We start from the raw sequence: 14,805 nt of genomic DNA, 5'->3' as shown, positions 1-14,805 counted from the left end.
CTCGATTTGCCATCTTCGAAATATGGTTGCTCCATCTTCCGTTCGATGTTAGATGGAATCCTAAATATATTGCCTGAGACACAACCTTCACAGCTTCACCATTCAAATTAAAACTTTCTTCATCTTTATTTCCTGTTGATTGTCTACGGCAAAAAAATCATCACCTCTGTCTTTTTTGTGTTAATTTCCAGTTTCTTTTCCTCTAAATATTCAGCTGTTAAATCTAACAGAGTTTGTAGCTCCGAATTGGATCTGGCAAACAAGGCAATATCATCGGCAAATAATAGTAATGATAATACTTTATTTCCAAGGTGTACAACTGGCGCCCACCTTTTTTCAAGGTATTCGGCAAGATCATTTATAAAAATAGCAAAAAGTTTCGGTGATAGGGTACTACCCTGTTTTACACCTTTTACATTAAAAAAAACTCTAGATATACCGCTTCCTGATATCTTTACCACATTTCTGGTCAAACAATACATCGAGAGAAGAACCCTTAAAAAGGGTGACAGAATTCCTGTTCCTAAAAGCGTTCTAAACAGAATTATACGGTCAACATTGTCAAATGCTCTACTTAAATCAAGAAAAGCCACGTACAACTTTCCGTTTCCCTTGCAATACTTACTAATCAATGCATTTAGAACAAACATTCGATCAGATGGTGAGTATCCTTTACGAAAACCGGCTTGCTCTTCTCTCAGAATTTGCCTCTCATCCAGCCATAATTCCAGCCTTTTGTTTAAGACTTTGTCCAAAAATTTTCCAAGACAGTTTCCTAAGCTGATTGGTCGGTAATTCTCACACATACTTGCATCACCTTTCTTAAATAGGGGGATAACTACAGATATCTTCCAAGGATCAGGCCACTTTTTTCTTTCATAACCAAGTTATACAACCCCAGAAGCAGAGGTAATAAAATTACTTGTAGTACATTCAAAGCCTTTGCTGGAATTCCATCTGGTCCTGGCGCAGACCCACCTCTAGTTTGTTTTATGGCATCTTCTACTTCTTCCCGCTGGATTTGGCGGCAAAGGTGATAATCTTCTTCCAGTAGGGGGTATTCAGTGTGGTCACAAGAGGGGGTTCCGACTTCTTCTGCCAGTTTTTCGAAATCGGGTGGGGGCTGTTGTGTGCCAGATGCTGTACCTGCTTCTAGTTTCTCAAAGAAGGGGGGCCACTCGTCTTCCGGCGGAATACATTTGGGAGCAGTCTTTTTTTTTATGAAACTCTTTTCTAGAATTCCCGGAAATCATTTGTCTTATAGAAATGCGCAAGTTCATTTTGTTCCCGCCATCGAAACTCTAGTTTCTTCATTTTTATCATTAGTTTATATTCTTTTCTTTTACTTCTATACTGTCGGAGCAATTCCAGTTTCTCAGTTTCCTTTTTGGATTTTTTAACATATTCTAGCATGTGATTTAATTCTTCTTTTTTCCGTTCACATTCATTGTCGAAGAACGTGCTTTTTTGTTTCCCCTTTTTTTTTCTTTTTTTCAAGTAAAGGACTCCGTATCAGCTCGGCAAATTTTGAAGAAACTTCATTTACATTTCCCGTATTTTCCTCAATCTCACATGCTAGGGCATTCAACTGTTGAACCATCGGCTCCGAGCAAAAATAATCTTTTATTCGGGTTACATCTTTCTCCACCCACTCACATTGTATTTTTGATTTTACCAAGCCAGTGCTACTCGTTCCTGTCCCAAATGTCTGATACTTTAGTTTTTCTCTTTTCCGCTGATTTTTACTAATATTTGTCGACTGAAAATAAAAAATTAATGGAAAATGGTCAGAACCAGCAAAATGCACTACCTCAAGGTTTAGGGAAATAGGTGCGAGCCTACTGTCCACCAAAACATAATCAATGACACTAAAATTCGTTCCGGAAATGCAAGTAAACTCACCGCGTCCCGCATCATTTCCAAACCTTCCATTTCCAATGACTAGACCAAATTCTCTGCAAATGCCCAACAACCTATATGATGTATTGACATAGTACATGACATCATTTGCGAAAACCAAAATTAAGACTCAAAGCGAATTTTCTCGGACTTCTGACCTATCTAGATCGTTTTTTATGCGATATCCCAAGATACCAATTTTCCCGAAAAAATATGTGGTGACATTGCGATTCGACCATGCAAGCAGCAATCTCCAAATGAACTACCTTTATTTCCTAATCTTTCCTCCGGAAAATGGAGGGCTCCACAGTGAATACAAGCATCGTTGAAGGGTCCCAGAGACTTATATCTAATATTTACTGAGTTTATCGCATCTTCGTAACGCATGTACTTGTATTTATGCCATACATTGTTGGTGCCGAAGATTATGACACCACAGTTCTTCTAACCACGTGTGTCTTTGACCTTTCACTTTCGAACTTTTCATTTTCATTTGCACTTTCGACATACTCTAATTCTCGTTTTCGCTAATCTTCTAACAGTCCGTATCTTTGCTCTTCATTTTCATTTTTGATCCGCTCTAATTGTCGTTTTCGCATATCTTCTAACTGCCTGTGTCTTTGCTGTTCATTTTCATTTTTGAGAGGTTTTGGTTGTGGGACAAAATATTCTTCTTTTGCCTGAGCTTGTCTTTTCTCACTATGAAAGACATATTGTCGAACACTTGTTTCTTTTAATTCTTTTGACTTTCAAAAGTATGGTAGGCATTGATGACCTTATTCATGTCAAAATACAATCATCATCGCTATTATTTTCAATTTGTTTTTGTTCGTTTAACCACGGCTTGTCTTTCGTCCATATGAAATACATATTGCCGAACCGTTGTTTTTTTTTTTTTTTTTTACAAAGGTATGAACCTATCCATGTCAAAATCCCAAACCCAATCATCATTGCTATCATTTTAAATTTTGACAGGTTTTCTACTATGCTCCGTAAAATTTTCCCCCATGAAGTCTATGTTTACTGTGCAAGTCAGTCCTTAAAAATAGCCCCGTGTCATTTGTACAAAATACCTGTTGTAAGGAAAAGCCTAAAAACTTGAAAGTAGCAATTAATTTCTTTAGAATTCCACCAAAATGCTCTGCAGTTTATTCAAGAAAGTACTCTTATCACAGAGACAATAAGAGTATGATTAAACAATTTTTGTGGGACTAGATAGGTGAAGCGCTTAAAAGCGATCACTGTGTTTAAAGAAATGGTCCTTATTATTTGTTAGGTTATGAAGGAAATCTGAACATCCTGATTCAGATTATGGATCTTCAAGCAAAGATTATTCTATACTACCTGCTAATGAGAGATACAGTTTTACTGCAGCTATGGTTACTGTCAGTAAATTTTTAGTCTGTCACACATTTTTCCGACATCTTTCCAATCAGAAACTATAGATCTTGTATACTTTCTCCAACATGCTAACGATCGTAAGAGCAAAGTTAGTGACATTAGAGAGAGGAGTGAAGCTATGTTTCATCGACTTTTTAATTAAGGGACTGAACTGTGTCGAGATTATGAAATCAGCATTAGAGAGCCCAAATGAGCTCCAAAGATAAAGATAGGAATAATTACGCAATAGGATCAGAGGATCCTGAAACGTATTACCGACTTTCTATCTTTATCCCATTTATGGACTACTTTCTGCAGCAGATGCATCAACGATTCTTTAGTCAAAGAAAGTTGCTAGAGTCACTGTAATACCTACTTCCTTGGCACTGTATTTCCCTTGGCGATGAAAAAAAAAGGATGTATCGGATATTCTGACTAATTTTTGGTATCTTGATACAGATAGCTATAGAGGAAGCGTGCAAGCTGAGTTAGCTCTGTGGAGGAAAATTTGGACATAGTCGGGAAACGTGGCTCCGAGATATTTCATAACATGCTTAAAAGAATATGATAAGAAAAATTTCCCCACTCTACATTGATGTTTGAAGACTGGTGTAACAATTTCCATCACTACGGCTTCATCCGAGCGTTCTTTTTCTACCCTGAGAAGAATGAAATCTTATACCACAAGTGCCTCAGGTCAGGACCGGCTGAATGGATTGGCCTTATTATCCATACACAGGTATGTTCCAGTCAATGCAGAAGACCTTTTGGAGGAACTAGCCCACAACAAAAAAAAGGTGGCTTGATTTTATACCTCATATTCTAAAAACTTTATTTTCCCTTTTTAACCTGTACTACCATTCCTCAGTTAAAAAATCCATCCCCCTCCGAAATTTATCTCTGGTTTTGTCCCTATATGTACGGATAGTAATTTATGGTTATTTTACACGTGAAGTACGTCCCCCAGTCGTCTTAGGTGTAATGTAGCTCTTTGCTTTTCTTGAAAAAGATCTTTTGTTGAGTAGGATTTTTTAGATGAACAAAGTGGAAAAAAGGACAAAAATTAAGTTAATTCAAGCTTATATTAAATTTATGATTAGATAATCACCATCCTTCCAGGTGCCTAGTCAATAAAACAACCAAAACTAACAGTAACCACAACAATACCGCTACAGAGTGACCATCTAATATACTAAAATTTTTATTTTTTTCACAGAAATTTTATATAAGTTCTAGCTAAATTATGTTTTTGTTTTTTTTTTTTACTAAAGAAGAGAGTATAACAACCTCATGTTTGCGCCACTTTTCAGGCTTATCGACATAATTCACGAACCAAATAAATAAATAAATAAAACTTCCCTTGTTTAACAAATAACTAATGGCATAAATATAGCATGATAAGCCCTTTATCGAAAATTAAAATTATTTTATGAAAAAGTCCTTAAAATTTTCCAAATACTTCTCATAAAAGACTTAGCTGTCAGGCACCGACGTAGAAATTGATGCTTTTTTTTCAGGGACCCTACAATAAAAATAATTTCAGAAAGGCAAGCCGTAATACAACAAATTGTTTTTTACAATTTGAATTAGAACGGCCCAAAATCTCAATAAAACTTGGGATCTTTTTGGGGGGGAGCTCACTGAGTACGACTCGGAAAAAGATAAATTCTATTCAACTGTTCTATAAACTCAACAGATCTGACGGATAGCATAAAAGAAATGAGGCCAAGCTTTCAAATTGGAAAAATGTAGCATTTTAAAGATGAAAAATGTATTGTTTTTTTCCATTGAAGATAGTCGTACAAATGTTAATACTCATTTGAATGAAGAAGAGATACTTTGTCTAGATTATTTGAACTGCGTGTGCGAGAGATTCAAATTGTTTTGGTACAGGAGATGCTCAAAGTGCCAATAAGCAGAAACACTCGTCTAGGCATTCACAAACCTTGCAGCATACAATTTGTGGAACATTTTCATTGACTTCATGGACGCCTTGTGAGACAGCTTAAAGTCTCAAAGCCCGGAAATATTATTGAAAATAACTATTTTGACAAGCCTTATTAACAACTATTTAAACCTCTCAGCAAACTGGTTAAAAGTACTTTATCAATCAACCACACCAACGACTAAAAAACCTGACAAGGAAAAGAAAGAACTTACCATCATGGCAAAACAAGCAGATAAATACCCACTTCCTGAACCAACATCGAGAACTTTTCCACCAGATTTCAACTGTTCGTGCAGTAGTTCGAGTGCGTAGGCATGCTACAAAGAAAATCAAAGCACTTGGATCAACGCGTTTAGTTTCAGTTTCGTGTTCAGTTGAGTTTTAAAATAAAACAAGAAACCTAATCTGACCAAACCTATCATCATCTAACCTTGCATTAAACTGAATAAGTTGACTGGCAACCCTGACTATATCTAAGAAGAAAAAAAAGGTACTTCAAACATTCGTCGGTGAAAGTGAACACTCACGATAACACGATAACATAATATATATATATATATATATATATATATATATATATATATATATATATATATATATATATATATATATATATATATATATATATATATATATATATATATATATATATATATATATATATATATATATATATATATATATATATATATATATATATATATATATATATATATATGTGTGTGTGTGTGTGTGTGTAGCAAATTTACACAGGCAATTAAAATATGAATAAATGTGAAAGTCACAAAATCTCCCAGAATAATAAATTTTCTAGAACAAAAAAAAATTATCTGGAGATAAACATTTTTAACAGAACATATGTTTTACAAATAATAAAAAAGGTAGCTAGATAATTTTTACCAATTTTATAAAAATAGAAAAAAAAGTAAAAAGAAGCTTAATCAACGTCCTAAATAAAGCCGAATTTTTATTTTATTCTTTTAAGCCATGTAACGCTGCTAGATGAATTCAGGCGGAGATGCCTGATTGAAAACAAAATTCCTGAAGATAAACAGGGAGGGTTTGCAAAAGCACAGAATAGCTTGCCCCCAGCCCTCCCATTGCACTTCCTGGTTGAATGATCGTGAACAAACATCTGCACCGCCAGTGGGGCTTGTAAAGTCTAGTGCCGTAGATTTGACAAGCGCCAATTCGAGCACATTAGATTCTTAGAGAATTTCCTGATGGGCTGAAAAATCCTAAAAAGATCTGTTTGGATAAAAATCCACGCAAAAAAAAAGAAAAAAATCTCGGTTTTAGTAAACAATTCATTGTGAAATAGGGCATAACGAATGCCAAATCCGAATCGGAAACTCTGGACTCTTGGAAGTACCATCTTAGAAAAACAAATGGGCATAATATATTACCATATGACCATAATTACCATAATATATTAATATATTACCATATGAGGAGCAGATATGGTGGCACCATAGCCAATACTTTGAGGAGCATCCATATACTGATTATGTGGAGTGTAGAGTCCTCTATCTACTAACTTCATTGCTTTTTCAACTTCGTCATGTTGTATAATATTATGAGCTGAAAAATAATTGCTTGTTACACAAAAAGAAGAAGAAACTTGAAAGTAGCCTATTAGACTTGCTCCAAAGTTACAAGAACGCCTTTATTCAAGGGTCTAGTGCTAAGGATTCTAGCTTCCAATGGTCACAGCTGTGCCTGCATGTGCGGGTTAATCGGAGGATGGATTGACGGGTTTTTTCAATTAATTGTTAGGCCACTTAACTTTCATATGTTTCCAGTAGGATTTTATATTTGAGAAGGCGATTTATAAAAGGTTTATGATTTCCTTAAATAGTCTAATTTCTTCACAAATTCCCAATTTGGTTTTAGGTCTGGATACAATACTGAACATGCTATCCTTGCTCTCATCCAATATATTCACTAATTTTTTGACAGGAGAATTTCCAGCAACAATATATTTGCATTTTCAAAAACTACTCACTTTTATGTCCAAATGTGTTCTTTTTTGTAAATGGGATAATTGTGGCTTGTACAGACCAGCGTTGGATCTAGTTAAATGACCTAGATGGAGGCAATTTCCTCTTTCTCCAGCTGTTCCTCAGACTTAAAAAGTCGGGGTGCCTCAGGGCTCTGTCCTAGATCCTCTGCTTTTTCAGATTTATATGAATGATCTTCATCACACTTTGGCAATCACGAGTCTCAACAAACATTGTGCTGATGATAAGGCAACTTCACCTTCGGAGAAAAATGACGAGGAGTTGGTTGCGAAACTGGATGTTGCATTTTCTAATGTTCTTGATTGGTGTTCATCAACAGTTATTGCTCCGACTTTATCGAAAATTAATTGCACAATTCATCCTGGAGTCTACCAATATCATAACTTCCCAGGAGGTGGCTGACTGACCGTATTTCAAACAGTAGGTTGTACGAAAAATGTGGTTCAATCCGGCTTTCTAGGGCTATAATGAAAAATAGGTTGAGAAGGCAAGGTCACGTTTCAGCGACTGAAAGATGACAGATTGCCGAAGATTGTCCTTTTTGGCCACCTGTCTGGGAATAAACGGAAAGCAGGTTGTCCTCGTCTGGGGTGGGAGGATGTCATAAATAAAGATTTAAAGGAAATGGGAACTTCCTGAGAGGGTTTAAAGAGGGGGGCCTTGAATAGATTGTATTGGAAGAGAAATGTGCATAGCTGTGTTGACCTCAGACGGCTTGGTGCTGCAGTGAGTTATTAGTAGTAGTAGTAGAAGTGGGTAGAAAGTCAAATGTTTGCAGTGCATTTTACCTTTCCAAATTACCTGTATTACCGCATTACCCGAGTTCTCCTCGTATTATCCGAGTTACTTCTCCAAAATATATATCATTTATATTTCCGGTAGAAACGATGAAAAATCATGGACTTGTGACAGAAAAACCTTATCTTAAAAACACATTTTCAAAAACTACGCTCAAACCAATACGGACTTCACAAAATATGGCCCTAAGAGTCCTGAAACTTTTTATTCCACTACGTGTTGCACTTCCAAATAAGTCTTCTACAGTACCTTTATACTTATCTAGATATACTTCCAGTTTCTCAACAATTTACTTTTGGAGCAATTCTTTTCAAATTTAATTATGAAATTAAGAAATTACTGTCTTATTACCTCAATTTTTTTTGTTCACCCAATCACAAGAATTGCATAATTATAACACACGGCAAAAAAAGAACATCTACACTAATAATTATAGTACTGAGATGTAAGTTCTGCTCCTTTGTGTTGACAGCCTGGTGCTAGGATGTTGACACGGATCTTATTGATAAATTTACTTCTATTCTATTAATACAAAGGAATCTTAAATTTCATTATCTTTAATTCAGTGTCTATTAACTAGGATAAAGTTATTTGTATGGTTTGTTGCTTTGGTTGAACATGGGTCTCTCAGCCATCTTCTAGTATTAATTTATATTTAATAATATGAAAATTTTCGATATTTATTTATGGATCCTGGGCTAGCTGCTACTTTCATATTACTGTTGTGGTAACAATTGAGCTTGATCTGGATAACGGAATGCCTGACCGTATCTCAAACACTAACCTGCAAGAAAAATACGGTTTAACTCAGCTGTAATGAGAGAAAAGTTGAGATAGTTAGGACATATTTTGTAGACGAAGGATGACAGATTGTCAAAGACTATCCTTGTCAGCTAACCATCTAAGGCTGAAAAATAGTAGGATGATCCCGATTGGGATGGGTGAATGTCTGATGAAGAAGATATTCTAGATGTTTTCCAGAGAAATTGCCAACAAATCTTTTGGGGTACCCGACTGACTGAAAGTATTTCAAACATTAGGCTGTACAACAAGTGTGGTTCAATCCCACTTTGTAGGGCTATAATGAGATGGCTAGAACACGGACTGAGATAAATAACAGAAAATTGCCAAAGATTGTCTTTTTTGGCCAACTATTTAGGTCTAAACATAAAGCAGGTTGTCCTCGGTGTGGATTGTGGGATGTCGTAAGGAAAGATTTAAGGAAAATGAGAAGTTCCAAAGAGGGTGAAAAGAGGGAGACTTTGAATAAATTGGGATGGAGGAGGAGCGTGCGTAGCTCTGTTGTCCTTTGGCGGCTGGGTGCTCTAGTGAGTTGATAGTACTAGTAGTAAAAGGAATTGGAGCAAATTTCAGTTAGGGGATAATTAGAAGAAATTTATTTGAGGAGAAAGGGGATAGAAGCTTAAAAACATTCATTTTGTCAGATAGATTGCATGTTATGTGCTGCACAACGTGGTATCAACATTCCTTTGTTCCTTTTGTCACGGATCTGCTTAACAATATAAAGTAATCAAAGTTTGTGTTCGTGCAATTTATATGTACCAAGTAAACATCTCAATTTTAGTGCTTCTTAGTGCTATATTGAGTAGGTCAATCAACATGTATGTCTAAAAAAAGAAAAAAACCTGGTTGACAGCTATGCACAAGAGATTGCACTTTTCTGCAAGCACCCTAGCAAGTCAAAAAAACAGATTTAGACGATTAGAAAAGGAGAATGATGTATGACAGTTTTAAGTGAGTATTATATGGCAATACTGAATGTCTGTCCCTTAATCTTAACCACTGTCTTCAGATCCACTAGGGCAGATGCAGTTGGTCTAAGAAATAAGCTGAAATGCCCTTCTCAAATTCCTCTCAGAGAACAAAAAAACACTAGATAAATCTTAGGAGCATAATAGGCCATTTTTAGAATAAAGCTTCCATGAATAGGATAAATTCCATTAGGCACCAGAAATTCAGTCTTCCATATGTTCCTCAAAAAGGTAAAAATGCTGGCTGGATAGGGATCTACAGTAACATCTATGTCTAATCTAAGCTTTATAAGCATAATTTCTGAGCCTACCTTTCAAGTTGTCAACTAATTCATCATTTGTCTGTCCATGAGAACGCCATGCCATGCTGACTCTCAATAAAGCTGTATTAACAACTAAACTTACAGGTACAATGAGTTGTTTAAGCACTAAAAAAGAAAAGTATGTCAACACTCAGCTGTAGTGCAAGCAGGTAACAGAGGACATATCCTAGAGCCATCTAGAATGACTCCATTTTGGGGACAATTTAGTGCACAAGATACGGATGATACAATACAACATCCTTAGAAGGATTTCAAATCCCTACCCTGTCTCAAATTTATATTTGACCTAGATTTATAGGGAAGTATGCACCAACAAATAGTCAATAATCAATAATGGTAGCATAAACTAGCCCCCCCCCCCTGCCCTATTTTTCCCAAAAGCATCCAATCAAAATTTTTAGACACCCATTTAGTCTGAAGATTAGTTAATCAAAACTCCAGGGTCAACATAACTCCTTAGAACCCAAGGGCAAAGTGTTGTAACTTATGCTTTCTGGGCATACAAGGTACCTGTAGAAGGATAAATTGTAGAAACAAATGATTTGTCTGGAAACTCAAAGCTCGAGTTCCATGTTTAAGAGTCCAAAGTGACTGGACTGCCACTAGCCCCCCCCCCCATTTTTTTACAAAAGCACCTGATCAAAAATTTTAACTCCTTTAAGCCAAAACCGGGAAGAAATAAAGTCAAATAATCTTCCAAGCATAAAACTACCACAAATCACCATCAATAAAGAATTAACATGAGTAGGGCTGATTACCCACATGTCTTTTCAAGACCAGACCATAATTTGTGCTTTACTGAAAAAAACAACAAATGGCTATGCATTGTCAGTTTAATTGACATAAACTGATTTCTATTCCTTAAAGTTTTGATGATTTTTTTAATTTATGAAAGTTAAAAAAAGTGAAAACATTTAAAATGTGTTTGTTTTCAGTAAAGTGCAAAATATGTTCTGGTCTTGAGAAGGCATGGGGTTATCAGCCCAACTCATGTTATTTTTGCTCGTTTGAGTTTGAACTGGCTATTAATGATAATTTCTGTTTGTTTTAATTTTCAGTTATTTATTCATGGTGATTTATGGTAGTTTTACTCTTGGAAGATTATTTTACTTTATTACTGCTCATTTTTGGCTTAATGAAGCTATTTACTTTTCTCTAAATATAAACAATATCTGCATGTTTTAACAAGAGTGATGCTAACAGAGGTAGGCTATATAAGCTGTATCTAAAATAAGAGAAAAAGGTACCATCTTGGAGGATCAGTAAAGGGTTCAAAACTGAATTTGTAGGAATAATTTCATATGATTCAATAATTTCACCCAAAACTTGTTCGTTGAAAATTATTGGAAGAGTTATTAATTTCCCAGTTTGAAGAAGCCTAGAGCTAGAAGAAATTCGGATACCAGACATACTGCACCTTGAAGATAATGGGGGGTCATTTTAATACCCCCCTTGCCTGTAAGTCTTCGTTTTTTGATATTTTTGAGCATACATATATTCCATGAAATAAATCTCACTAAACTCCATTGGTGGAATAGCAGTGGCGAATTTAGAGATATATAGAAAAATTAATTTGCAAGAGGAATATCCAGCATTCCATTTACACTTATGCCTTTTTTAACAAATAGTGTTTAATTTGAAGTGAATAATCGGTTTGCTTCATCATTAGTTAAAAAAAAAAGTCCATTACTTTGGCTATGCCATGAGCAGCGTTGCCAAGAGCATTGAATCTACTAAATTTTACAAGACAGTTACCGTCAGCCAGAATCTTACTAATTTGTTGGAGAGTTGTCAGCAGTTGGAAAGTTACTAAATGCTACTGCCACAAAATAAAAGGAAGCACATTAGCCCTACTAAAGGGATTGACTTTTGTGCAGCTTGCTCTTAAGAAGTAGATGAACATTCATCTGCTCTAAAGTGCAACGAGTCTAAGCAATGGCTGTGCATAGAGTGTATGAAACTGACAGCCAACAAATACAAACTTCTCACAAAAATGACTGACAAGGTTGGTTGTGAATGACAATGCACACTCTGCCAAGTTCATGATTCAGACAGGTCTGCATCTAGCTCAAATGTTGAGAAGGTGATTGACAATTTGCTATGTAAGCTACACAAAGATTTAAAAGTAGACTTAAAAGAGTCATTAGCAGAAATCTCTAATGATGTGATTATGTGCGCAATATTGTTCATGAAACTATATCAAGTACAAACCCCAGTTTTTCCGCAGAAGTAGGGAAGGTAATCAGATCTGAACAGGACAGGGAGAAATGTTGATTGAATATCATAGCATATGGTATTGTTCCAGCTGATGATGAAACTGGTTCAATTCAGCATATTATTCAGTCATCTTATGATTTAGATCCTGGACCTATCACAAACTTCAGAAGGCTAAATGCTTCAACCAGTAGACCAAGTACCACATTCTGGCCTTCCCTGCTCCTTTTCTTGGTCTCTTCATGGGATATCAAGAAGAAGATTTTTCAGATCTCTAGACAATGAGAGGAGAGTGTCCAGTTTCATAGTAATTTTTCTAGAGATGATAGGGAGCTTAGAAAAAGACTTGTTGAAGAAGTGAAGCATAGAAGTGAGGCTGGTGAGACTCGTTTGGTTATTTGTGACTCGTCAATCGTTTCAACAAACAATGTCCTGGGTGCTCAATGCCCACCTGAGGCTTCCAAAGACATGGAACAATAGCTTCAACTCCTGCCATTGTAAATAGTTCAAAGTCTTTGATTTCTAGTGCTGTTAGTGATGTAAGTTTATCTAGTTATTCATCTTGTGTCTCTCCTGCCAAAAGTGGTTTGTTATCTGAATTAGCTATTCTTACCACACTGCAGTATCCATGAATGCAGATGTAGCACCACACTAGGCAGAGCCACTGATTGAAGGAAGTGAAACACACCCCCAATGGGGCAAGGCATTAAGTAATCTAGGAAGATATAGAAAATTTTTGAAAGTGATGCATTCAAATCTAGACTGTATTATAAATAAACTGTCTGAGGTAAAGATGCTATTAGCTAATCAGCATATTGATATTTTTTGTGCTACAAAAGTTTGTCCCAAAAATTCTCTAATAATGCTTGAGGATTCCCATATTGCAGTTGATGGTTATGAAGTGTTTTCTATTTTTTGTTCAAAAGGGTGCAGGAGAGGCACTGTTATTTATGCAAAGAATAATTTTAAAACTAAAATACTGACTTTATTCCCTTATGTTGATATATATATATCCATGGGTTGAATGTGTAGCTGTTGAGTGTCAGCTCCCTGAAGAGACATTAATTGTTGGAAATATTTATTGAAGCCCCTCTGCACCTAATGCTAATGAGTCACATCAAGTTGTGGCTGATCTTATCAGAAAAATAGCTTCATTTAGTTCAAATTCTGTTTTCATCACTGGTGACTTTAATATGCCAGATGTGATATGGGTTGATGGCTACAGATTCACAACTCTAAACAACCCTGCCCAAACAACACTGAATTCTGTAGCAAATGTTGCCCTTGCGTGGAGGTAGGTACTTCAAAATACCTTCCCAGGACATACTTTAGCCTGTAGACCCATCCCTGAAAGTTTCATTTTCCTAATCTAACCGTTTTCTGAGATCCTAAAAAGTCACTTAACTAGAATTTTACCAATTTTTATCTTATACAGTATGATTATTTACAACTAAGAATGCAGAAACAAGGGTATTTGGATAGAAAATTAACTGTAGGCAAAAATTCCTTCATTTTGCAATCTATTTTTTTCTAATTTCTGCATATTCCTGCAGTAACCTAAGCCTTGAATTGACTAGACTAACCTTGTTTGCCCCACTATTGTCTTGGAAGCAATTAATGTATTTCAGGGTTATTTTATAGGCTATGCCCTACCCCAAAGAGAAGCAATGGAAACTAACAAATCCCCTAAGTTACCCTATTTACACACTAGGTAAGCTACTGAGGTAATGTTAACTTACTTAGAAGTTACCAATACTCTTTGAACTTGCCTAAAATACCAAAAGCTTCTGCTGTAATTACTAAGTTGCACTGGAATTTCTCTATTGTCTGTTTTTATTTTATTTTCCAACACGACACATGCCTTGGAATTTGAAATATTTGCCTTTATAACAAATGAAGGTTATAAACGCAAGGTAGGTAAGATTGAACACGGGCTAGGCATTCATTAAATAAAAAAAAACAAGTTTTTTTAACTGAAAGTAAGGAGCGACATTAAAACTTAAAACGAACAGAAATTACTTCGTATATGAAAGAGGCTGCTTCCTCATCAACGCCCCGCTCTTTACGCTAAAGTTTGACTCTGTCTATCAATTCTTCTTTTTAAAACAGTAAAAAACTTTAGCGTAAAGAGCGGGGCGTTGATGAGGAAGCAGCCTTTTTCATATACGAAGTAATTTCTGTTCGTTTTAAGTTTTAATGTCGCTCCTTACTTTCAGTTAAAAAAACTTGTTTTTTTTTATTTAATTTCTGAACGTTTTTGAATCAATGCATGTTTTGATTTTGGCTCTCCGCAGAGGAATAATTAAAACGAAATTTGCATTTTTTTTTTTTTTTTTTTTTTGGCTAAATGGCTTTATCATAATTTTGATCGAATGATTTTGAGAAAAAAAGAGCGGGGGAGGAAGCCTAGTTGCCCTCCGATTTTTTTGGTTAATTAAAAGGCAACTAGA

General features: G+C 35.6%; 1 protein-coding gene across 4 annotated transcripts in view; it reads right to left on the bottom strand.

The window, feature by feature from the left end:
* LOC136029906 (protein-L-isoaspartate(D-aspartate) O-methyltransferase-like) overlaps positions 1-14,235 on the bottom strand; it is a 46,849-nt gene extending 32,614 nt beyond the window's left edge. For 2 of the 4 annotated variants that reach the window (XM_065708408.1, XM_065708406.1), the window contains exons 1-4: positions 14,095-14,235; positions 10,130-10,246; positions 6,672-6,808; positions 5,440-5,544 (exon numbers count right to left, since the gene is read on the bottom strand). In XM_065708408.1, coding sequence (XP_065564480.1) covers positions 5,440-5,544; positions 6,672-6,808; positions 10,130-10,246; position 14,095 — 360 coding nt within the window. In that variant the 5' untranslated portion in view covers positions 14,096-14,235. The remainder of the gene's footprint in view (positions 1-5,439; positions 5,545-6,671; positions 6,809-10,129; positions 10,247-14,094) is intronic. The other 2 variants (XM_065708407.1, XM_065708405.1) reach the window with 2 other exon arrangements.
* Positions 14,236-14,805: the final 570 nt, after the last annotated feature.

The sequence above is a fragment of the Artemia franciscana genome, chromosome 8 (assembly GCF_032884065.1).
Source record: "Artemia franciscana chromosome 8, ASM3288406v1, whole genome shotgun sequence".
Taxonomy (NCBI): domain Eukaryota; kingdom Metazoa; phylum Arthropoda; class Branchiopoda; order Anostraca; family Artemiidae; genus Artemia; species Artemia franciscana.
The sequence above is the reverse complement of the archived record's forward strand: the minus strand, read 5'-3'. Positions and strand labels throughout refer to the sequence as shown.